The 25166-nt window shown below is 41.6% G+C and overlaps 1 protein-coding gene across 1 annotated transcript in view; it reads right to left on the bottom strand.

Moving 5' to 3' along the window:
* Nucleotides 1–25166, bottom strand: part of atrnl1b (attractin-like 1b) — a 904204-nt gene that overhangs the window by 822331 nt on the left and 56707 nt on the right. The window contains exon 6 of the mRNA XM_060841800.1: nt 2111–2285. Coding sequence (XP_060697783.1) covers nt 2111–2285 — 175 coding nt within the window. The remainder of the gene's footprint in view (nt 1–2110; nt 2286–25166) is intronic.

The raw sequence follows: 25166 nt of genomic DNA, 5'->3' as shown, positions 1-25166 counted from the left end.
GCCGCCATCTTGGATCCCCAAACCACTTAGCTTTGAACAAACAGAATTATTCACAAGACTACTGATAGAAACGCAAACAAAGTGAAGAGAATACTGAATAACCTATCCTACCTGAAAACCCAGTACATTATCCCAATATAATGATGCTGTTCCAAAATCTTGCAAGAATCCCCATAAACACCCGTTGGCACAAATGAAAAAATCAAACAGGTTCTTACAAGATAGAAGTCAAAGAGAGAGTACCAGAGCTGAAAATGTGTTGCTGGTTAAAGCGCAGCAGGTCAGGCAGCATCCAAGGAACAGGAAATTCGACGTTTTGGGCAAAAGCCCTTCATCAGGAATCACCCAGGTTTCCTGATGAAGGGCTTTTGCCCGAAACGTCAAATTTCCTGTTCCTTGGATGCTGCCTGACCTGCTGCGCTTTAACCAGCAACACATTTTCAGCTCTGATCTCCAGCATCTGCAGACCTCACTTTTTACTCAAAGAGAGAGTACCAGCCTGGACCTGCTTTTTTTGTGTATCCAGCAGCTTTTTTCCACACTATTGCTAAATACCAAACCAAACCAGAGAAAAGCTGAGCTGGGAGAACTGGGCACTCCTCTCTCATTGTCGAAGTGTTTGTTTTTAAACTTGAAAGCCTTCAGCCTGAGGCAGTATCGGTTAGCTATTATCAAACAAACTCTAAAACTCTACACAGCAGACTTTTTGAAGTCTGTCGTTTATGACCTCTCTGAAACAAAAAGGCCAAGGACTGCATAAACTTGTTAAAGGAGCAGCTTTATCACAACAGACCATTCGCATTTCTTCTCATCAGGTTGTGCTCATAAATGGTGATAAGAAATAGAATTAGGCTATTAGGCACTTCAAACCTATGCTGTTATTCTATATTATACCTAATCATTGACTTCAATTCCAATTTCTTGCCTAATCATAATATTCCACAATCCTATTACCAATCTCAGCCTTTGCCAAGCTCAACAAATAAGCCTCCACGTCAGTTGTTGCGCAGAATTCAACTAGATGTAAATGCTACGGTGTCATCAAATAGCACGTTAGTTGGTAAAACCACTGATTAAATGAGACATACTGAAAATAATTCAGTATCGAATCACAATCGGACTACTTGATCAACAGCACAGTGGCTGCAGATGTTTAGCAGTCCTGAATGTGGGTGAGCCATTCACTTCGGGTTGCATTCTCAAATCACTATCCAAAGATATCTACTAAAAAGTACATATATGTGAACATTGAATTTGGGCACAAGGAGGCTCAAGTGTGAACAGCCCACAATTTAAAGATCCTGCCAATACTCATCATTTTTTTATGTACTGGAGGGCAACAGGCACCTAACGATCATCATATTAGGTGTCAATATCTTCAGCCAAGTTAGGGACAAGATATGCAAGAAATATTAAGAAAACCTATGCAAGTTACTTACAGTCCAGTAAATTTTCTGGAACATTGTACTGAAATTTTAGGGAAAGATATGTTATATCAAATCTGGGTGGTATCATACTTGATTGTGCAAAGTCAGATTAAATCATGCTGTAATAGCAAGGAAATTGAGAAGCAGCAGTTTATGTAATCTCCTCGTAAATTTAGAGAACAGAGACGACAAAACTTCAGAACTATATAGAGAATCTGCATGTCACAACCAGGCACAAACAAGGAATCTGCAGCAGTCCCTTTTACAAGTCTTCAGAGACCTTTCTAGTCAACTCCAACTATTGGCGATTTGATCTGATGTCAGAAAAGGACATGCAAAGTGCAAATTTATTAAACTTTTGAAATTTCAGATGGGAGAACTTAGGTTTCAAACAAAAGTCACTTCATAGCTTGTATGTAGAAAAACGTCATGGAACTTCATTAAAAAACATTTTAAAAATGCAATGATGTGGGAAACTGTTGAATGTCAACGTATTTAAAAAAAGCAAGTGGCCTATTTAGATTGATGTACTTGGAGATTCCAAACATAACAGACGTCTGAACTCTGCAGACTATCAAATGAATAAGAAGAGCTAAGACATCATCAAATTTACATGAGTAAACATACAAGTCTTCAAGTGAAATACAACAACTGCTAAGACTAAATTACAAACACATACTTACTTAAGGATCATCTGCGATGAACTATAATTGAAGGTATATCCACCAATCACCCACATAAACTTCCCATATACAACAGCCTTGTGAGATGCACGGCTCACACTGGGGCTAAAGGGTTTAATGTTTGGCAGTACCCAGTAGGATTCCATTGATGGAACAGTCAAAGAGCAATCTGGTCCTAGAATACAAATGTAATATTTCAATTGTTTTGTGACATGCGTTCTTAGTCAAGCCAGGGACATAAAGCAACAACTCTCAAAATTCAGTATTAAACAACTTAAATCATATTTGAAACATGAAGTGTACATTTTCATTGTCAGATAATGATCACAACAACAAACATTAGAATCCACATATTTAATTACATTGTAGAATTTGCATTCTCAAAAAATAAACATCTTTGAAATGTGCTGCCTCAAAATGTATCAGTTAACTGAAACAAAGGCATTAAATTTGGTCAAAATTTTGAGTCAGACAGCCATTTCGATACAAGAACTACTAATTCAATCCACTGAATTCACACTACCTGAAATACACCATCCCCAAATCCATACTGGTAAATATCTTCCTCACCCATTAATGACACACAAATCCTCTCCAATACATGACTACTAGAACTGATGTGATACTTAACTGTTGACAAACTACTCTATAGTTCTATAAAGATTCGACCAAACTTCCCTATTGCTTTTCTTTTAAATTCTATGTCTAAATTTACCAAATCCAAAATTACATTACTAACAAATCTCATTATGTCTAGTAACTTCACAGATGTATGCACACACCCCTCAGAATTTCAGTTCAAGAAGTGGTCATCATGTGTACTCAAAGGCAACTCAGATTTTTCTCCTGTGGTCATGCAATTTTCAGCTTCGTGCATGTGCATGTTAGTTTTTGCAGAGGTTCAACAGCAAATTTTATGAGACAGATCAACAGCTCAGGATTCTGGTGCCCATTGGGATTGAAAATAAGGAGCCATGTTTATAGACCTCCTAGTTGCCCTCAATTCACTGCAAACCTGCGGCATCGTAATGGCATACATTTCTCACCACCACCCCCTTGGAATTTCTAGATCAGACAAAAACAGGCCCAAAGTTTCAGCAAGGTCCCACTATAGGTTCTGACCAATGCAGTCCAGGATATAAAGCAAGCAATCCTCCAAACAATGTCGGCAGGAGGCTCGCCCATTGGACCAAAGCAGGTGCATTGGTCAGTGTCCACGGGCATCATAATTCACCCTAAGTTCAAAAAGAGGTTAAATGATCTCCTGTGCTCTGTAAAGGCACATGTCACTGCCCATTCACTACAAATTTACACTCATAAGGGCACTCAGTCTGAGAGGTGATTAATACAGGTACGTCATTTAAGACAAAAAACTGAAAGAATTGTCGATGTTAGAAATTAGAAACAAAAACAAACAATTGCTGGACTCAAAACATTAAATCTGCTTTCTCTTCAGAGATGCCACCAGAGTTGCAGAATTTCTCCAGCAATGTCTGTTTTTGCATAACATGGGACTTTTTCCTACAAGCGTCAGCATCACATGGATGATGTGCACTCAAGTGTTAAGAGCCACCTCATGCTATCAAAACTCTCTCAGCTGTAGAGTCGCGAACAGCCGCTTGATTACTGGGACAGGCTCTGGACCAAATATGGCCATGCATGCTCAAACTGCATCTGCACAAAATAAAATCACAATCAATCAATCTTTCTCTGTCAGAAGGATACAGAGCACAAAACAGGAGGGAATAAGCCCGCACTGCTGTAAGGGTGCTAAATATTCACATCGTCACCCTTCAAAGCTGGTAGGAGTGGACCATGACCACTCCTACAGAAATGGAGAAATATATCTGCTACAAGAAGCAGTGAATAAGCTTCCACTTTGTATGGTTCACTAGTTTTCTCTTCTCTTATCCAGATGCAAACAAATACCTGAAGACAACAAAACACATCATCCTCCTAGCACCAACACCTCACAGGAAAACACCCCTCAAAACTCAGAGGATGCACAAAATGTTCATATACACCTTCCACCAGCAATGAAACAGTCACCTTGATAGACCTAAAGTAGATTCGAAGACATGTTCTGGGAAGTAAATCACTGATTTTGAGGACTGCTATTCAGCCCCCTGTAGATGGCATGTTTCTATTCTAAAACATTTGGCAGAGATTGAGACACCATCAGAAGATAACAGCCAAAGATGAAGGTGTTCAAGCACCACTATAGTATTTCTAGCAGGTGAACATTTGGCTGCCTCTATGGAAAGAATGATGACTGTTTTGGAGAGCCATACCCAGCAGACCACACAGGAACTTCAAAAATGCACTGGGACCCGCACTTTATCACTGTAGCACAGTATCACTGGCAAGGCAAGAGGTGGCCAAGGCATCCTTGACCTCTTTCCAGGTACCCATTCATCTCAAAGGATCAGGGAGGTGCAAGTGAGAACACAAAAAAGAAAATGCTCAGGCAAGTGGCCAAGGTAATGAGTTCTCAATCTCCCATCTTTCAGAGACGTTAGTGCCCACAGCAGGTCAAGGCAAAATAGTATCTTCCAGGAATTTCTCAGCAGGCCAAAGCCTTCAAAGTTAGTTAAAGACAGCTGCTACGATGACAGAAAATTCTGTTTTGAACCAAAAACCGTGGTTGTTATGGCCGAGCTATGTGATTCTTGTGCCTCTGCACACTTGTCCACAGCCTGTGCCTGTTGCTGCTCCTATTTCCTTCTACACTGGTTCCTCTACAATTGCAAGATGGCCAAAAGGACAGGGGATGTGGCCTCAAAACCTATTTGGCTGTAGATCTGTGAAGATAGTTCATCAATACACAATGTAATAATTCACTTTGAGCTTTGCCCTCCAAATCTATCCCATAATGACTTTGCTAATATCTTGACTTAACATTTCTCTTCCCCTGGCCTCCTCCCAATCAGCATGTAAGGTCTTTCCTCTGCAGTACCCAAAAACCAAGCAATCAGGTGCATGGAAACAGTGCACTTTGGTCAGGAAATTTAAAGTCAGTATACTGTTAAAGGTGTACACAATGCAATAATGAGCAAATACCCCAATTTATAACCTTGTGATGAAGCTTATCATCGATGAAGTGGCTAAGGATGGTTGAGCCTTGGAAACTACCACAAGGAAAGTGCTATTGCCTTGCTGAAGACAAAGGTAATTGACTTCTAATACTCATAACCACCTTCCCTCGTACAAAGAATGCCAGATTTTCAAATAAAATTTCCAAAACTATGAATAATTGTACATATTTTTGTAATGATGGGTGATTCCTACGAAAATGATGAAAACAATTAACTATTCATATGCCCTCACATTTGCTGCTCTCATTACTGCTTTCTCTCATCCCCATTGTTCACTGCCCAAGAATGCTAATAATCTCTTTAAATCCCGATTGCTCTTAATTAAAGACACATATTACTAAACACTGAAGTAGAAAGCCAAAGAATAGTCACCTTCAGCTTGTTTTGGTTTATTCCACTGAATTATTCGACAGAAAGCGGTTTAGGCATTGAAATGTGAGAAATGCAGATCATGCAGGAAAAGATTTCATCTTCCTGGATATTGAATTTTCTTGAACAAAATTGTCACCGCTAATTCTCAGAGGCTAGCTCACGTCGTACTGGAGAAGTTAAACCCGACATATAGGCATGAAAAATACTTCATGGATTTGTGATAAGTCAAAAATCAAAGTTTGGAAGACACATTTTGGATAAGACACTTCGATTTCCTGTTCTTCTTTGAATGACATTATGTTATAAAATTCACAGCAACAGTCAAAGGTTTCAATTTCATTTCAACACCTATATGTATCCAACAATACAGCACTGCCACTAGCAACACGATGTTTCAATTTTGTTCACATCACACGTCTTGCACTTCAATGCACAACTTAAAACACACAATCAAATCAAAGACTCCCAGTATGAACTTGAAGGAGGCACACAGTTTAGATTAGATTCCATACAGTGTGGAAACAGGCCCTTCGGCCCAACAAGTCCACACCGATCCCCCGAAGAGTAACCCACCCTGAGTAATGCACCTAATACCATGGCCAATTCACCTGACCTGCACATCTTTGGACTGCAGAATGAAACTGGAGTACCCAGAGGAAACCCACGCAGACACAGGAAGAATGTGCAAACTCCGCACAGTCACCCAAGGCTGGAATCGAACTTGGGACTCTGCTGCTGTGAGGCAGCAGTGCTAACCACTAAGCCAACGTGCTCATTTAATGAGTTGATGTTACGATTTTTTCAATCACAGTGCAGAAGGAGAATGTGGTGTGCATTATAAATTAGTTTAAGATTTTTGTTCAATTTTATAGTATAAATTAGTAAGAGAGGTTTGTAGCTGAATTGATGTAACATCTAAAAAACATTTCAATGTATCTTCTTGCAACTGGCTTCATCAAGTCAAATAAAAAATTAATAATGCTTACAGAAAGCAAATAAAACCAACAGCCATATGAAAAAATATACTGCTGTTGATGCTCATGTCCACATGATGGTGCAACTAGCCTATACACAGTTATTATTCAAATCCCATCACTACAGAATAGAAAGGAAAGGCAGACGCCTCATAGAAATTTATTTTCCAAAGCAGAATATCAGACAGAAGTGAATTACAATTAATGACTATATATTAAAAACTTTACTAGCATGTAGAAACATTAGGTTGATAACTGTTACGAAGATGTGCTATATACGAATATTTTGGATAAGATAATTGAATTGGCAGTGTCGTTTGGCTAAATGAGTACTCTTTAGAGTTGGGTGGAAACATTTTCAAGGGGTATGTTGCAAAGGGTAAGTGGGAATTAAACTTTATTTCAGGATGAATCTTAAATTAGTTCTTGAATCTGGTACCTAAAACCTCCTCGTATGATTGGATATAGTTTCAGGCATATTTCTGAAACAAGAGTCAACTCTCAGGTGAAGTTTGTTAATGGAACAACTGGTTTGATTCCATTCAGAAGCATTATTTTTCAGGCCCTCAGTGCTGTTTGGCTAAAGAAGAGTGCTTTGAAGTTTGGGGAAAATAGGGAATTAAGTGAGATACAGAATACGTGAAGCTGAAACTGAAAGACTAAGTGTGGCGGTCAGTCTCAATCTAGGCAGTTCAGAAAGTGGCAGTTCCAATGGAAACAGCCAATTGATAAGTGATACATGCAGGTATTGTCTTACAGTTTTTAAAAGGTATTATTTTAAGTATATTAGCTTAAATGAAAGGTAGAGACATGCAATTATAAGAGAAGGGTTTGAAATTGAGGAAGGTCCTTTGTCTAAATAAATATTCTTCAAGAGACTAACCTGCTTAACTTAGAGAGAAGTCATGATAGAAAACCTCAGACCTGTAGGGTGCTCCTCTTGTGCAATGTGGGAAATAAGGGGCACTTGCTGTGTCTCTGATGACTGCATGTACAAAGTGTGCCCAGCTGCAGCTACTAGCCTTTATGGAGCTGGAGCTGAAATGCAACCATGGGTAGACTCACTCTGGAGCATCTATGATGCTGAGAATGTCACGGATAGCAGGTTTAACAAAGCAATCACAGTGCAGGTGAGGATTAACACAGGCAGAAAGGGAATGGGTGACCATCAGACTAAGTAAAAGGCTCAGGAAAGAAGTGCAGGAATCCCTGATGGTCATCTCTCTCTCTCTCTCACACACACAAACAAATTACTACTTTGGGTACTGTTAGGTTGGGTATAGACTCTCAGGGGAAAGCTACATCAACAAAGTCATGCACCATAGATGCCTCTAATATGCTAAAGGGGAGGAAATGAGCAGTAGGGTATAGTGATAAGGGGTTCAAAAGTAAAGTGTACAGACAGATGCTTCTGTGACTGCAGACATGAATTTAGGATGGTATATTTCCTTCCTGGTGCCAGGGTCAAGAATGTCATGGAGTAGCTGCAGGACATTCGGGAGTGGGAGAATGAACATCCACTGGGCATGCTACATATAAGTACGAATGACATAGGCAAGCAAGACTGAAGACCTGAAAGGTGAATAAACAGAGATAAATTAAAATGCAGGACCTTAAACTATACTAATCTCAGGATTACTCCCAGTGTCATGTGCAAGCAAAAGCAGGAAAAAGAGGATCAATTAGATGAATGCATGGCTGGAGAAACTGTGTACCAAGGAGAGGTTTGGATTCTCAAGGCACTGGTACTGTTTTTGGGGAAGGTGGGACCTGTGCAAGCCTGACAGGTTGTACCTGGGCAGAGACAGAACAAATATTCTCATGGCGTTTGCTAGTGCTGATGAGGTTTTAAACTAGTGTGACAAGGGGATGGAAACCAAAAGGTAGGCTTAGATGGATCAGATTCAGATTAGGAAACAGGAGGTAGCACATTAATGATGCAGTCAGAGACTTGGAGAGACAAAAGAAACATATTTAAAAGTGTCCAGCTAGCATTACAAGTATGGCAGCATGCTATTATTGCTATAATAGAAATCTGGCTAAAGGAGGGGCAGAGATAGCTCTAATTCCCCAAATAGAGTTCTCAGGCAGGATACAGTGGGTGACGAAAAGGGAGGTGATTAGCAGTACCAGTTAAAGAACTAATGACAGTTGTGAGAAGGAATGACACACTCAATCTGTTAACACATGAAACTTTATGGGTCGAGCTTATGAATAAGAGGGACAGTCACGCTACTATACTACAGACCCCCAAATAGTGGGAGGGAGGTAGAAGAACATTTGTAGATTTTGCCTGTGGGAATAAGAGGGCAATAATAGTAGGTGATTTTAACTATTCAATATCAACTGAGTTTCAAGCAATACAAGGGGCACTAGGGTGAAAAGTTAATGTACTGCATCCAGGAATTTTATTTTTGAAAAAACAATGCGATGCATCCAACAAGAGGAGACACAATTTTGGATTTAGTTTTAGGAAATTAAGATGAGCAACTCGATGAACTGACAATGGGCAACCATATCGGGGATAGTGACCACAGTTTGATTAGATTTAGAATTATTATGGAAAAAGGGCAAGTCCCTCAGGAGTAAAGGTTTTTAATTGGGGGAAGACATTTTACAAAACTGAGCAGTGATTTGGCTGAGGTGGACAAGACTACTAAAGGATAAAGTGGCAAACCAGTGGGAGGCTCTAAAAAGCAAAACCTTTTGAGGCACAAAGCAGACATTTCACCTCCAAAAATAAGGAGTACTGCCAAATCTAGACCCCCATAGTTGTGTAGAAAAATACAAAGAAAGTTTGAACAGAAAGAGAGTTTATAATGGCTACAAAAACCTCAAAACTGCATGTAGCTTAGAAAAGTTTAGAAGGTATAGTGATCAAGCAAACAAAAAAAATCAAATTGAGAGCATGAAAAAAAATTAGCAAGATAAAGGGAAATACAAGTTGTAAAGAGTGTAAAGAACAAAGGGGTAGCTATTAGAAAAGTGTGACTTATCAAAAATGAAGAAAGGCAGCCCGGTGAGTCAATGGTTAGCACTGCTGACTCTCAGACCAGGGACCTGGGTTTGATTCCAGCCTTGGGTGACTGAGTTAGTGGACTTTGCACATTCTCTCAACCGGTGCTCCGGTTTTCTCCCACAGTCCAAAGATGTGCAGGTTGGGTGGACTGGCCATACTAAATTGCCTATAGTGTACAGGGTTGTGCAGGCTAGGTGGATTAGCTATGGGAATTGCAGGGTGGGGGGGGGGGTTAGGTCTGTGAGAGATGCTCTTCAGAGGGGCGGTGTTGCCTCAATGGGTTGGATGGCCTGCTTCCACACTGTATGGATTCTATGGTTCCATTCTAAGGAAACTTGTGTGAAGATTCAGAGGATTGGGAAAGAATTTTAAATGAATACTTGGCTCTGTGTTCACAAAGGAAAGGGATGAAGTGGATACATAATTTAAGAGTGGTGTGAAATAACAAACAAAATAATCATAATGAGGAACAATGTTACAGGAGGTGAAACTCTTGAAAGTTAACAAGTCTCCAGGGTTGGATGGATTGTTCCTGAGGATGCTGAAGGAAGTCAGGGAGGAAATTGCAAATGCTCTGAAGATTATTTTCCAACCTTCATTAGGTGAGGTGCCGGAGGACTAGAGGAATGCAAATGTGGTTCCCTTTATAAAGGGTACAAAAGAAATACCAAACAATTTTAGGTCTATTAGTGTTACTTCAGCAGTGGGTTAATTATTAGAACCAATCCTGAGAGACTGGCTAAACTGTTACTTATAAAGGCACAGACTAGTCTGAGACCATCAGCATGACCTTGTTAAGGCAAGGTCATGCCTTACAAATGTGATTGAGTTTTTTGAGGTGGTGACAAAGGTTTGGGGGTAGAGGAATGGATGTTGTCCAGATCGATCTCAGTAAGGCATTTGACAAAGTTCCACACATCAGACAGGTCAAAAAGGAAGAGGACCATGGTCACGGGTGATATGTCAAATTGGATCCAAAGTTAGCTAATTAACAGAAAACAAAAAATAATGATCAATGGGTGCAGTTGCAAATGGAAAGCTTTCACAAGTGGTCTTCCACACAGCCTGGTGCTAGGACCCCTGCGGTTTGTTTTATACATTAATGATTTGTACTTGACCATTGCTGGGGTGGGCAGAATTGGAAAATTTGCAGAAGACACAAGAATTGACGTAGAGAATAGCCGTAAGCTCAAATGGTATACATGCGTTCATGGAATGGGGAGAAAAGAGCAACAGAATTGTGTCTTTGAGAGATTTGGTCTGTGCTGTTCCTTGCGCAGAGAAGTATTGCCATATGGGTGACAGAATGTGTGCTTCAGAAGCGATGGGGAAACAGCTTGGAGCTCCCCAAGTGTTTTCTTTTAACTAGACAAATGAACAATGAGTGGGTGGAATCAAGGTCATACAGACCCAGGGTTTTAATTTTGCTTGCAGTTGGGATTTCGAGTTGACTGTTGAAACTGATGGATTTCGGTCTCCCTTTCTGCTGCTAGTTTGTTTCTTTCAGTGTTCCTTTCTCCTGGACTGGACAGGAATAGGAGACAGAAAGTGAAGGAAATCTGTTTCACTGAATTTGCCTTTGCCAAGGGTATATTTATGGGATATTGCTATACTGGAACAGTTGAAAATTAATAGTTAAATAAAACATTATTTTAAGTATTTCAATAGTTAAGTGTATGCCTATCCTGTTTTGTTTGTCTTTTAACTTTATTCTTACTCTAAAGTGTGTTTAGCTTAAAGTCTAGCAATGGATTAATTGAATCACAACTGGAACACAACAGTTTACACAGCCTTTAAAAAAATAAAATGTTGATATATTTTGAGGGAGTTTGGTCTGGTCCATAACAATTGACAGATGGAGTTCAACTCTAAGTATGAGGTAATGCATTTAGGGAGGCCAAACAATAAAAGGGAATATACAATAAAGAATATATTGAGAGGAGTAGATGAAATAAGAGATCTTAGTGGTTCTTAAAGTAGCATGACACTTACATAAGGTTGTAAAGAAGGCATATGAAATGCTCTTGTTTATTGGCAGAGATATAAAATACAGAAGTAGGGATATAATGGTGAAACTGTACAAGGCACTGGTGACGTCACAACTAGAGTGCTGTACGCAGTTCTGGTCACCACATTAGAGGAAGGACGCAATCACTCTGCAGACAGTGAAGAGATGATTTACTAGAATGTTGCCAATACTGGAGAATTGTAGCTATGAGGAGAGATTGGCACGGTTTGGGTATTTTCCTTGGAACAGAGGTGCTAGGGGGTGACATGATTGAGGTATACAAAATCAAGAGGTAGCATAGACAGGAGAAATCTATTTCCCTTGGCAGAGAGTTCAAAAACCAGGGGTCATACATTCAAGCAAAGTGGCAAAAGGAAAACCTTTTACGCAAATGGTGGTGGGTGCCTGGAATTCACTGCCTGAGTGGAGAGAGAGAGACTCTAAACGTTTAAAATGTACCTGGATCTGCATCTTGAGTGCTGTAAGCTTCAGGGCTATGTGCAGAAATATGAGATTAGAAAGGGTGCATTTGGGGCAGCATGAACATGATGGGCCGAATAGCCCCATTTTGCACTGTATCATTTCTATGGGATAGGTTGTGTCCAAAGTTTATTCTACAATATTTGGAAACTTCAGTTCTAAAGTAAAGATAAACGTATTTTTAATTCTCAGTTCTGTGAAGGTGACTTTTTTTTGAAAGAGTCAGAAAATCCTTGGCAGGGGATCAACACAACATTTTAAAATCAAAATCATGTGACTTACACTAAATGTTAAACAAGGTCCTTGGTGAGATAACTGAGGGTTTTTTTTAAACAATTTCAGATTTACATGCTAGAGTGCAAGCAAGATTGAAACGGGCCACAGATATAGAGGACTCTCTAGTTGGAGGCACAGATAGACATTTCTGCAGTAGGCAGCAAAAATCAACGACATCTCAGATACAGTGCAGAATGTTCTCAAAGGGTAAGGGAACCAGGAGCAGGTCTTTGTACACACTGGAACTAATGACATAGGAAGGGAAAAGGATGAGATTCTGAAGGGAGAATATAGAAAGTTAGGCAAGAATTTAAAAAGGAGATCCTCAAGAGTAGCAATATCTGCATTGCTCCTGGTGCCACGAGCTAATGAGGGGAGAAATAGGAGGATAGAGCAGATGAGTGTGCGGCTGATGAGCTGATGCAGGGGAGAATGGTTCATATTTTTGGTTCAGTGCAATTTCTTCTTATACAGATCGCTTCTACCCCAGAAGGACAGATTGCACTTGAATTGGAAGAGGACTAACATACTAGCAGAGAGATTTGCTAGAGCTGCTCAGGAGGATTTAAACTAGTAAGGTGGGGGGGCGGGACCGAGAAAAATAGTGAGAAAAGATATCAATCGGAGACTGGTACAGTTGGGAAAAACGGCGAGTCAAACAATCAGGGCACAGGGTAGGACTGAAATTTAATTGCATTTATTTCAATGCAAAAAGCCTAACAGGGAAGGCAGATGAACTCAGGGCACGGTTAGGTACATGACACTGGGACATCATAGCTAATACAGAGTCAATGTGCTTGTTGATAGAGTTCCGGGTGCAATGCCACACTTCGAGGAATTCTCGCGCATGACTCTGTTTGGCTTGTCCAAGGATGAATGTGTTGTCCCAGTCGAAGTGGTGTCCTCCCTCGCCTGTATGTAAAGATACTTGTCAGAGTGGGTCATGTCATTTTTGTGGCTAGTTGATGTTCATGTATTCAAAGTTTGTGAGAAGATTTGTAGCTCGGGTGCTTGTTGTTGTGGTTCTGTTCGCTGAACTGGGAATTTGTGTTGCAGACGTTTCGTCCCCTGTCTAGGTGCTTGGGAGCCTCCTGTGAAGCGCTTCTGTGTCGATTCCTTCAGTATTTATAGTGGATTGTCTCTGCCACTTCCGGTTGTCAGTTCCAGTTGTCCGCTGCAGTGGCCGGTATATTGGGTCCAGGTCGATGTGCTTATTGATTGCTTATCCACAGATTCAATCAATAAGCACATCGACCTGGACCCAATATACCGGCCACTGCAGCGAACAGCTGGAACTGACACCAGGAAGCGGCAGAGACAAACCACTATAAATGCTGAAGGAAACAACACAGAAGCGCTTCACAGGAGGCTCCCAAGCACTGAGGATGTCACCTAGACAGGGGACGAAACATCTGCAACACAAATTCCCAGCTCGGTGAACAGAACCACAACGATGTTCATGTATTCTGCTGGCTAGTTTTCTGCTGGTTTGTTCAATGTAGTGTTTGTTACAGTTATCGAGCAAGCAAAATTAATGTCATCTACAAAATACCTTGCAAGGACTGTAATAAAAACTACATTGGACAAACAGGCGGAAAACTAGCCACCACGATACATTAACATAGACTAGCCACAAAAAGACATGACCCGTTCATCTAAATTTTGTCAAACTGCCCCTCACGTTCAAATGAAAACAAACTAAGTTTATCCAATCTCTCTTCATAGCTAATACCCTCGAAACCAGACAACATCTTCGTAAACCTTTTCTGTACCATCACCAAAGCCTTCACATTCTTCTGGTAGTGTGGTGACCAGAATCTGCACACAAGTTCAAAGGTGGTCTGACAAAAATTCTATACAGCGGCAACATAACTTGCCAATTTTTTTCACTCTAAGCCCTGAACAACGAAGTCAAGCATACCATATGCCTTATCTACTTGTGTTGCCACAGTCAAGAAATTATGGACTTGTACATCTAGATCTTCCTATGTTGAAGCTATTGGAGTTCTGCCATTGACTGTATACTTCTCTCCTGCATTAGATCTTCCAAAATGCATTACCTCATATTTGGCTGGATTAAACTTCATCTGCCAATTCTCTAGTCTATCTATATTCTGCTGTATCCTCTGGAAATCCTCACTATTGGCAGTTCCCCTAATCTTACAAACAAATAACAGAGGCCCCAGCACCAAATCCCCCACAGAACATGAACGGGTCACAAATCTCAGTCAGAAAAACACCCTCCTAAATGTGACTCTCTTCCATGACTAAGCCAGTTGTGCATCCACCTTCCCAGTGGATTCCATGTGCCATGTGGCTTCACCTTCTGTATCAGTCTACCTTATGGTCTCATCAAAGGCCTTGCTAAAGTCCATAAATAGTGTACAATATCTATCTCCCTGACCTATTCAATCATCTGTAGGTTTCTTGATGAAGTGTCAACCAAGTGAGACACAACCTTCCCCACACAAAGCCATGCTGCCTATTGCTAAACAGTCCATATTCCTTAATATGAGTATATCTAACCCCAAGAATCTTCACCAATAAATTCTCGACCATAGTAAGGTGGACTGGCTTGTAATTTCCTGAATGATCCCTGGTGGTCGCCTAAAACAAAGAAACAATGTTGGCTATTCTCCAGTCTTCTGGGACCCCAACTGTGTTTAAAGAGGATGTAAAAATTTCATACAAGTTCCCAGTAATTTCTTCACCTAATCTCCTCAGCATTCTGGGATGCATACAATTAGGTTACAGAGTCTGAGTTTTACAGCATAGCAACAAACCCTTTAGTCCAACTCATCCATGCCAACCAGTATCCTAAATTAATCTAGTTCGATCTGCCAGTGTTTGGCCCATATCCATTCAAACCCTTCCTATTTATGTACCCATCCATAGCCTTTTAACTATTGTAATTGTACCTGCCTACACCAATCCCTCTGCCAGCTCATTCCATGCACGTACCAATCTCAGCTTGAAAAAATTGCCCCTTACGTCCCTTTTCAATTTTCCTCCCTCACCTTAAACCTTTGCCCTCTTGTTCTTGACTCTGCTACACTGGAGAAAAGACCTTGTCTATTCACCCTATCCACACCCCCTCATGATTTTATAATCCCCTATAAGGGCACCCCTCAGCCTCCAATGCTCCAGGGAAAGTAGTCCAACCCTATTCAGCCTGTCCCTGCAGCTCCACCCTCCAACCCTGGCAATATCCTGAAATCTTCTCTTTTCAAGTTTCACAACATCCTTCCTACAGCAGGGATCAGAATTGAACACAGTTTTCCAAAAGTGGCTTAACTAATGTTGTGGCTGTACACGACATGACCTCCCAATTCCTATATTTAATGCACTGACCAATCAAGTCAAACATACCAAATGCCTCTTTCATTATCCTATCTACCTGCGACTCCACTATCAAGGAACAGTGAACCTCCACTCCAAGGTCTCTTTGTTCAGCAACACTCTCCAGGACCTTACCATTAAATGCATAAGTTTTGCCCTGATTTGCTTTTCCAAACTGCAGCACTCACATTTATCCAAATTAAACTCCGCCTGCCACTCATCAACCAACTGACCCATCTGCTCTACACCAAGGTAACTTTCTTAGCTGTCCACGACATTTCCAGTTTTGGTGTCATCTGCAAACTTACTAACCATCCCTCTGATGTTCACATCCAAATCATTTAAGTGAGTGACAAAAAGCAGTGGGCCTAGCACCGATCCATTTGGCACACTGCTGATCACAGGCCTCCAGTCTGAAAAGCAAGCCTCAACCACCACTCTCTGTCTCCTACCTTCGAACCAGTTCTGTATCCAAAGGCTAGTTCTCTCGGTCTTCCATGTGATTTAACCAGTCTACCATGCAGAACCTTGTTGAATACTTTTCATAAACCCCAACACCACCTTTTTTTCCATTACTGACATGCCTAAGAAGATCAAAATATCCCTCCCAATACTCCTCATTCATTGTGTCTTTCTCCTTTGTAAATACCGATGCAAAGCATTTTTTCAGGACATCACCCACTTCCTCTGGCTCCATGTATAATTTCCCTTCTTTGAGTAGACAGACTCTTTCCCAAGTTACCCTCTAATGTATAAATTGCTTTGGGATTTTCTTTTGTCCTATTTACCAAAGACATTTCATGGCCCCTTCTAGCTCTCCAAATTCCTTGAGCTTTTTTTCCTGCTAATTTTGTATTTGAGGTCTTTGTCTGCCTTTGGTTTCCTAATTTGTGCGTATGCCTTTTTCTTTTTGATTAAATTCTCAATTTTGCGTCATCCAAGGTTCCTGAATATTGCCATCTTGATCATTCATTTGCACAGGAACATACTGGTCCTGAAGTCCAATCAGGAGGCTCTTAAAATATTCCTACATGCCAGATGTGGATTTATCCTCAAACAGCTGACCCATTCTACACTCCCTAGTTGTGACCTAATTGTGATAGCTAGTCTTCACCCAGTTCAGTACTTTCATCCAAGGATGACTCTTATCCTTATCAAGCAGTAACTTAAAACTCAGAATTATGATCACTATTTCTGAAATGCTCCCCAATTGAAACTTAGATCACTTGGGCAGACTCATTCCCCAATGTCAGGTTTAGTATGGATTCAACAAATTATCCTGGACATAATAATTCTCCCCCAAAGCAAGTCCCAGTTGATACAGGGGAAATTAAAATTACATTAACACCAACCATGTTTTCACGTTTTTCCACAATCTGTCTACATATCTGCTCCTCTATCACCCATTGGTTACTGGCAGGCCTTTAGGACAAACCCAAAGTGATTGCACTCCTCTTGTTCCTGAGTTCTATTCATCTGGCCTCAGTGAGTGAGATGTCCAAGCTGCACCCTACCGCACCCCACCTCCCCCACACTTTCAGTACAGTTGTGATATTTCCCCTTATCAGTAACACAACTCCTACATCTCTTTTATATCCCCTTCCATCTCACCTTGAAACATGTGAATCCTGGAATGTTAAGCTGCCAATCTTGTCCCTCTCTCAAGAAAGTTTCTGCAATTGCTATAACATCTTAGATTGATTATGTATATCTCCGTTCACCTGCCTGATTTGACATGCTCCTCACATTAAAATAAACACAAGTCAGACCACTAGTCCTGCCATATTCTGTAACCTCTCCCTGTTTCTCCTTCCTCAGTCTTACTGGCCTTAGTCTCAGGCTCTTCCTCTGTCATTTTATTTACTGACCTACTTACTCTGGTTCCTGTACACCACCACACTAATTTTAATCTTCTTCAGTGCCACAAGCAAACCTCCATGACTGGATATTAATGCTCCTCCAGTTTACAGGTTACATCTGTCCCAGAAGACATCTCAAATGATTGGCATACCTGAAGTCTTCCCTCCTACACCAGATGGTTAGCCACATTTAACTGTAATATTTTTCTATTCCTCACCTAACCAGCACATGGCACAGGTAGTAATCCTGAGATTACAACTCTAGAGTTCCTGCTTTTCAACTTCTGACCAAAATCTCTTTGCAGAGCCTCCTCTCTCTTTCTATGTCATTAGTATCAATACGGACCACCACCTCTGGCTGCTCACCCTTCTCTTCCTCCTCCAGAATACCCTGTGCCTTCTCAAACATTGTGATCCTGGCACCAGGGAGTCTTGCTTGTAGCCACAAAAGCACCTGTGCATGTCTACAAAGTTGACTGTCACTACTGCTTGCCAACACCTAGACTCTCCCTGCTCTACAACAGAGCCAATTGTAGTACCACTGAGCTGGCTGCTGCTGATGCTTACCTGAGAGGCCAGCCTCCCCAACAGTATCCAAAATGGCATACCTGTTTGAGGGGGAGTGGCCAAAGAGGATACCTGCACTGCCTGTGCGTGCTTACTTGTCACCCTGGTGGGCACCAACTCTGTCTAGTCCTTACTGGTGGTGTCGCAGGTCAGGCAGCATCCAAGGAGTAGGAGAATCGACATTTCGGGCATGAGCCTTTCTTCAGGAATCAGGAAAGTGTGCCATGCAGGCTAAGATAAAAGGTAGGGAGGAGGGACTGGGGGAGGGGCGTTGGAAATGCAATAGGTGGAAGGAGGTTAAGGTGAGGGTGATAAGGTGAGGGTGATAGGCCAGAGTGGGGGTGGGGGCGGAGAGGTCAGGAAGAAGATTGCAGGTTAGGAAGGTGGTGCTGAGTTCGAGGGTTGGGACTGAGACAAGGTGGGGGGAGGGGAAATGAGGAAACTGGAAAGATCTGAGTTCATCCCTTGTGGTTGGAGGGTTCCTAGGCGGAAGATGAGGCGCTCTTCCTCCAGCCGTCGTGTTGCTATGATCTGGCGATGGTGGAGTCCAAGGACCTGCATGTCCTTGGTGGAGTGGGAGGGGGAGTTGAAGTGTTGAGCCACAGGGTGGTTGGGTTGGTTGGTCCAAGTTTCCCATAGGTGTTCTCTGAAATGTTCCGCAAGTAGGCGGCCTGTTTCCCCAACATAGAGGAGGCTACATCGGGTGCAGTAAATGTGTGTGGAGGTGCAGGTGAATTTGTGACGGATATGGAAGGATCCCTTGGGGCTTTGGAGAGAAGTAAGGGGGAAGGTGTGGGCCCCAAGGGATCCTTCCACTCCACATGTAGGTCCTTGGACTCCTCTCCATCGCCAGAGCATAGCAACACGACGGCTGGAGGAAGAGCGCCTCATCTTCCGCTAGGAACCCTCCAACCACAAGGGATGAACTCAGATTTCTCCAATTTCCTCATTCCCCCTCCCCCCATCTTGTCTCAGTCCCAACCCTCTAACTCAGCACCACCTTCCTAACCTGCAATCTCCTTCCTGATCTCTCTGCCCCTACCCCCACTCTGGCCTATCACCCTCACCTTAACCTCCTTCCACCTATCGCATTTCCAATGCCCCTTCCCCAAGTTCCTCCTCCCTACCTTTTATCTTAGCCTGCTTGGCACACTTTCCTCATTCCTGAAGAAGGGCTTATGCCCGAAACGTTGATTCTCCTGGCTCCTTGGATGCTGCCTGACCTGCTGCGCTTTTCCAGCAACACATTTTCAGCTCTGATCTCCAGCATCTGCAGTCCTCACTTTCTCCTTACTGGTGGTGTGACCAGTTCACTACATGTGCTATCCAAGACATTTTCAGCTTCACGGATGGTCCACAGTGAATCCAGTTGCAGCTCCAGACACTACTCAATCTACAAACCTGGTTTACAGCCAAACCTGTATCACTGAGTCGTGACATCACCTCCAAAGCTCTACCCATAGATTTAGCTCCACACTGCCACTGTTCATTCCCAGGTTCACACTATTGCCTCTGCTATTACTGCTGAGACTGATCTTAGTCCAGGCCCCACTCAGTATTTATTCTGCTATCACAGTTTGCTCTCCTTTACTGCTGCTGTCCATGCTCAGGCTGACCTCAGTTTACTTTCCTGCACTTTTACCATAACCCTTAGATATTTTTACTAAGCAATAATTAGTTCAGCTTTAACTCTACACAATGACTCTGTCCCCACAGAACTGTGGCAAGCAGTTCCAACGAGACTCGACCCTCAGAAGAAATTCCTCCTCAGTCTTAAATTGATACTTGTTTATTGTGAAACTTATTCCCTCTGGTCCTACATGCTCCCAATGAACAGAAACATCCTCTCAGTATTTACGCTGTCAAGCCCCTGAAGAATCCCATATGTTTCAACGAGATCACCTCTCATATTTCTAAATTCAAATGAATACAGTCATAACTTGTTTAGCCTTTGCTCATGAGATAATACTTCCATTTCAGGGATCATCATTGTGAACCTTCTCTGAGCTGCCTCCAACAAAACTGTATCTTTCCTTAAGGACACCAAAATTGTTCACACTACACCAGATATGGTCTCACCAGCACATTGTACAGTTGCAGTAATACTTCCCTACTCTTTTACTCCAACCTCCTTGAAATAAGGGCCAACATCCATGAGCCTTCCTTTTTACTTGCTGTAGCTGCGTGCTATCCTTTCTTTCATGCACAAGCACCTCAAATCCTTTATGTTGCTGCTTTCTACAACTTTTATCCAATTAAATAATATTCTATTAATTTGCTCTCCTTTCCAAAATGAATAACTTTACATTTTCTGCATAGTACACGTCATTTGCCTAGGACCATATCCAAAAAGGTTCTTTTACCTCTCCATCAGCAAACAGCTGGTTCCATAAATCTCAGATGCACAATTCTCAGCCGCTGCCATTACCCTCTTCCCATCCACTTTTAATTTCTTTCAGTTCAGAGGTTTTTTTTAAATAGCAAGTCTCATGAGATCATAATAACAGCTTGATAATTCACTAACAATAAAGAGATCACAGCAGGTGGTAATTAAGAATACGTGGAAACCATCATACTTTTGAATCATGCCATAAACAGCCTGGATGGAGATAAAAGAGGGGGTTGTTGGGTTACTAAAGTAAATATGCACAACTGGAAAGAGGAGCCAATGACGACAATTCTCTAGCTATAATTAAATAACTAAGACCCAGGGAAGTGCGGACCCACATAGCTGGATGGCCGTGAACAAGGTGTTCAACAGGGATGATTCAATTAGCCAGTCATTGTTGTCAACAGGCTAAAACTGACATGGATAGCTCACCGTGGTCAATCACACACAAATGTCTGAGAATTTCTAAAACCCTAACCACTCATCTGAAGAAACCAAACTCTGCACTTCAAGATAATAAAGAAATGAAAGTACTTATCACTTCATTACAAGGGATTAGACTGTAATCTGTTAACCTTTTATTTCAAGCAACCTTTTTTCCCCCTCTAGCTTGGATCATTCTAATTATTGGAGGCAAGCTACTTTGTATGAATGGCAGGTCCCATACCAGCAATGTTAACCTTGAATCAGCTGGCACTTTCCACATATGCATCTGGTATATTCAGTGCAAAATATTATGGATGGCACCTCTATTTCACTTCCACACTTGGTAAAGCTGCAGAGCACCTGTTCAATCAATTCATGGATCTGTCTGTTAATGTGGATATGAATTACAGCTGTTGACATTAGCACAGCATTTCTAGCTTGAAGGACAAAACTACAAGGGTTGCATCCTCATCCTAGTGTACATTCAGGAGTGAACAGTGTCAGTGGCCACTGTAGCAGCTCTGCATGTTGAGAATGCTATTCAGAGTCAAATCTGCAAATGATCCAGTTAGTCCCAATGTCTCATCTTCAATGTGCTCAGGACACTTATTTGGTTTATTCCGAAAGGAGGTGAGAGTTATACAAAGCTCTTGGTAACAGCAAAGTTTAGATAGCTTTTGTCAGTTTTCAGAATTCCCAGGCCCTGATGGGGAATGTCTTGCATCATGACCCATGCCCATTCTTGCACAGAAAAATGATCAGCAAACAATTATACTCTTGACTGAGGAATTTTGCTGAGAGCAATGTCAAGCTCCTTGCAGAGTTGGCCTTTCTTCTTTGCAGAGAAGAAAACAGCATGCATCACATATACTAATTGCTATTAACTAGCCCTGGTCGATTTAAGAGACAGTTGGAGAATACATTATTAATCATTTGCGTAGAGTTCTACCACTAGAGAGGAAAAGGTTCTTTATGGAAAAGCTTATACTTTGCTCACATTTTATCTGCCAGAGTTTGTGTAAAGTTTGTGCACCTAGTCTCTTGTATGGACGGCTAGGCATTGCATCAATTATAGGTTAGAACTCGGTCAGATTATGCAGATGCTATTGAACACAAGAAATGTCAGATGCATGCACAAAAATCAACAGGTGATAAATCTATCAGCAGAATATTTCATTTAAAACAAAGCTGGGGAGGTCACCACCAATTGCTGAAAACCACTGTGGAGCATGGACTAGAATGGGCTGCACTAACAAAATGAAGTCTGTGAATCTCAACAAGCTGGATATTGAAGCCACAGTGGAACAGTTTAGTCAAGTCACTTGCTTGTTTGCCATCATGGCAATGAGGCTATTTTACCTGAGCTCCTGAAACACACAAACTGGCAATCTTCCAGCATTTCCTCAAAATTTTGTCCTGCTGGATGAAGCTGACAGTGCAGATCAAAGACTACAATAGCAATGTCTTTCTGCTAGGAAACGTATGTGCCCCATGTTCCTCATTAGACTGCAGGTCTTTGCGAAATACATCAACCTGAAACTCCAGTTTCAGAACTGGAGGATGTACAAATTAAACTCTTTAGTCCAGCTGGTGCAAGAACAATACTAGTGTTAAGGGTAATTCGCAAGTTTTTTTAATTCTGCTACTTAAGAAATCACCCAAATAATAAAGCACTAAAAGAATGGATCCCCTCAAAAATATATGATGATGATAGCCTAGATGCCAAATCTTTCTGATTTTCAAAGGCAATCATAAGGCAGTGTGTTCCAGATGCAATTCGATTGGTCAAACTAGCAGACTTGAAGCAAAACACACTATTGTTGCTTGTGAATCTTATCAGATTGAATGGATCGGTTGGAGAGACAGTTAGAAGCAATGAGGAATTTGCAACAGCAACGGTATGTGATGGATGACAGTTAAAGGAAGGGGGGAAACATCTCCGATACAGTCACATAGATGGGTTAACTCCTGGAAAGGTAAGAGAGGTATCATAGCAATTACAGAAACATGGCTCAGGGATGTGCAGGACTGGCAGCTTAATGTTTCACAATACAAATGCTACAGGAAGGATAGAAACGGAGGCAAGAGGGGAGGGGGAGTGCCATTTTTGATAAGGGATAGCATTACAGCTGTGCTGGGAGAGGATATTCCTGGAAATACATCCAGGGAAGTTATTTGGGTGGAACTGATAAATAAGAAAGGGATGATCACCTTATTGGGATTGTATTCTAGACCCCCCCCAGACGGAATTTGAGAAACAAACTTGTAAGGAGATCTCAGCTATCTGTAAGAATAATAGGGTGGTTATTTCAAACATAGACTGGGACTGCTGCAGTGTTAAGGGTTTAGATGGAGAGGAATTTGTTAAGTGAGTACAAGACAATTTTCTGATTCAGCATGTGGATGTACCTACTAGAGAAGGTGCAAAACTTGACCTACTCTTGGGAAATAAGGCAGGGCAGGTGACTGAGGTGTCAGTGGGGGAGTACGTTGGGCCAGCGACCATAATTCTATTAGATTTAAAATAGTGATGGAAAAAGATAGACCAGATTTAAAAGTTATAATTCTAAATTGGAGAAAGGCCAATTTTGACAGTATGAGGCAAGAACTTTCAAAAGCTGATTGGGGTAGATGTTTGCAGTTAAAGGGATGGCTAGAAAATGGGAAGCTTAGAGAAATGAGATAACGAAAATCCAGAGAAAGTATATTCCTGTCAGGGTGAAAGGAAAGTCTGGTAGATATAGGGAATGCTGGATGACTAAAGAAATTGAGAGTTTGGTTAAGAAAAAGAAGGAAGCATATGTAAGGTATAGACAGGATAGATCGAGTGAATCCTTAGAAGCATATAAAGGCAGTAGGAGCATACTTAAGAGGGAATTCAGGAGGGCCAAAAAAAGGGGGCATGAGATAGCTTTGGCAAATAGAATTAAGGAGAATCCAAAGGGTTTTTGCAAATACATTAGACAGATAGATAGATAGATAGATTCCCTACAGTGTGGAAACCAACCCTCCGAAGAGCAACGCACCTAGACCCATTCCCCTGCATTTACCCCTGACTAATGCACCTAACGCTACAGGCAATTTAGCATGGCCAATTCACCTAACCTGCACATCTTTGGACTGTGGGAGGAAATCAGAGCACCTAGAAACCCACGTAGACATGGGGAGAACATGCAAACTCCACACAGACTGTTGCCAGAGGCGGGAATTGAACCTGGGTCCCTGGCACTGTGAGGCAACAATGCTAACCACTGAGCCACCGTGCCGCCCACTTTCTTTTTGCCAACAATTAACAATGGTTTCTCTCAATTCCAAGTTTTTATTGAATCTATCCACCAAGGCACGATTTGAATCTGAGTCCACAAAACATTAACTGAGTCCCTGGATTAACAGTGCAGCGATAATACAAGTAGGCCATTACCTCCCTTGCCAAGCAGTAAATAAATAAGTATTTTGCATCAGTATTTACTATGGAAAAGGATATGGAAGATATAGAATGTAGAGAAATAGATGGTGACACCTTGAAAAATGTCATTATTACAGAGGAGGAAGTGCTGGATGTCTTGAAACACAAAGGTGGATAAATCCCCAGGACCTAATCAGATGTACCTTAGAATTCCTTGGGAAGCTAGATAAGTGATTGTTGGGCCTCTTACTGAGATATTTGTATCATCGATAGGCACAGGTGCCGGAAGACTGGAAGTTGGCTGACGTGGTGCCACTGTTTAAGAAGAGTGATAAGGACAAGCCAGGGAATTATAGACCAGTGAGCCTGACGTCGGTGATGGGCAAATTGTTGGAGGGAATCCTGAGAGACAGGATGTACATATATTTGGAAAGACAAGGACTTATTAGGAATAGTCAACATGGCTTTGAGCGTGGGAAATCATGCCTCACAGACTTGATCGAGTTTTTTGAAGAAATAACAAAAAGGATTGATGAGGGCAGAGCAGTAGATCTGATCTATATGGACTTCAATAAGCCACGCAACAAGGTTCCCCATAGCAGACTGGTTAGCAAGGTTAGATCTCACGGAATACAGGGAGAACTAGCCATTTGGATACAGAACTGGCTTAAAGGTGGATGACAGAGGATGGTGGTGGAGTGTTGTTTTTCAGACTGGAGGCCTGTGACCAGTGGAGTGCCACGAGGACCGGTGCTGGGTCCTCTACTTTTTGTCATTTATGTAAAAGATTTGGATGCAAGCATAAGAGGTACAGTTAGTAAGTTTGCAGATGACACCAAAATTAGT

The sequence above is a fragment of the Hemiscyllium ocellatum genome, chromosome 22, assembly GCF_020745735.1.
Source record: "Hemiscyllium ocellatum isolate sHemOce1 chromosome 22, sHemOce1.pat.X.cur, whole genome shotgun sequence".
In the NCBI taxonomy this organism is placed as follows: domain Eukaryota; kingdom Metazoa; phylum Chordata; class Chondrichthyes; order Orectolobiformes; family Hemiscylliidae; genus Hemiscyllium; species Hemiscyllium ocellatum.
Note: the sequence above shows the minus strand (reverse complement) of the source record. Positions and strands in the feature narration are given on the sequence as shown.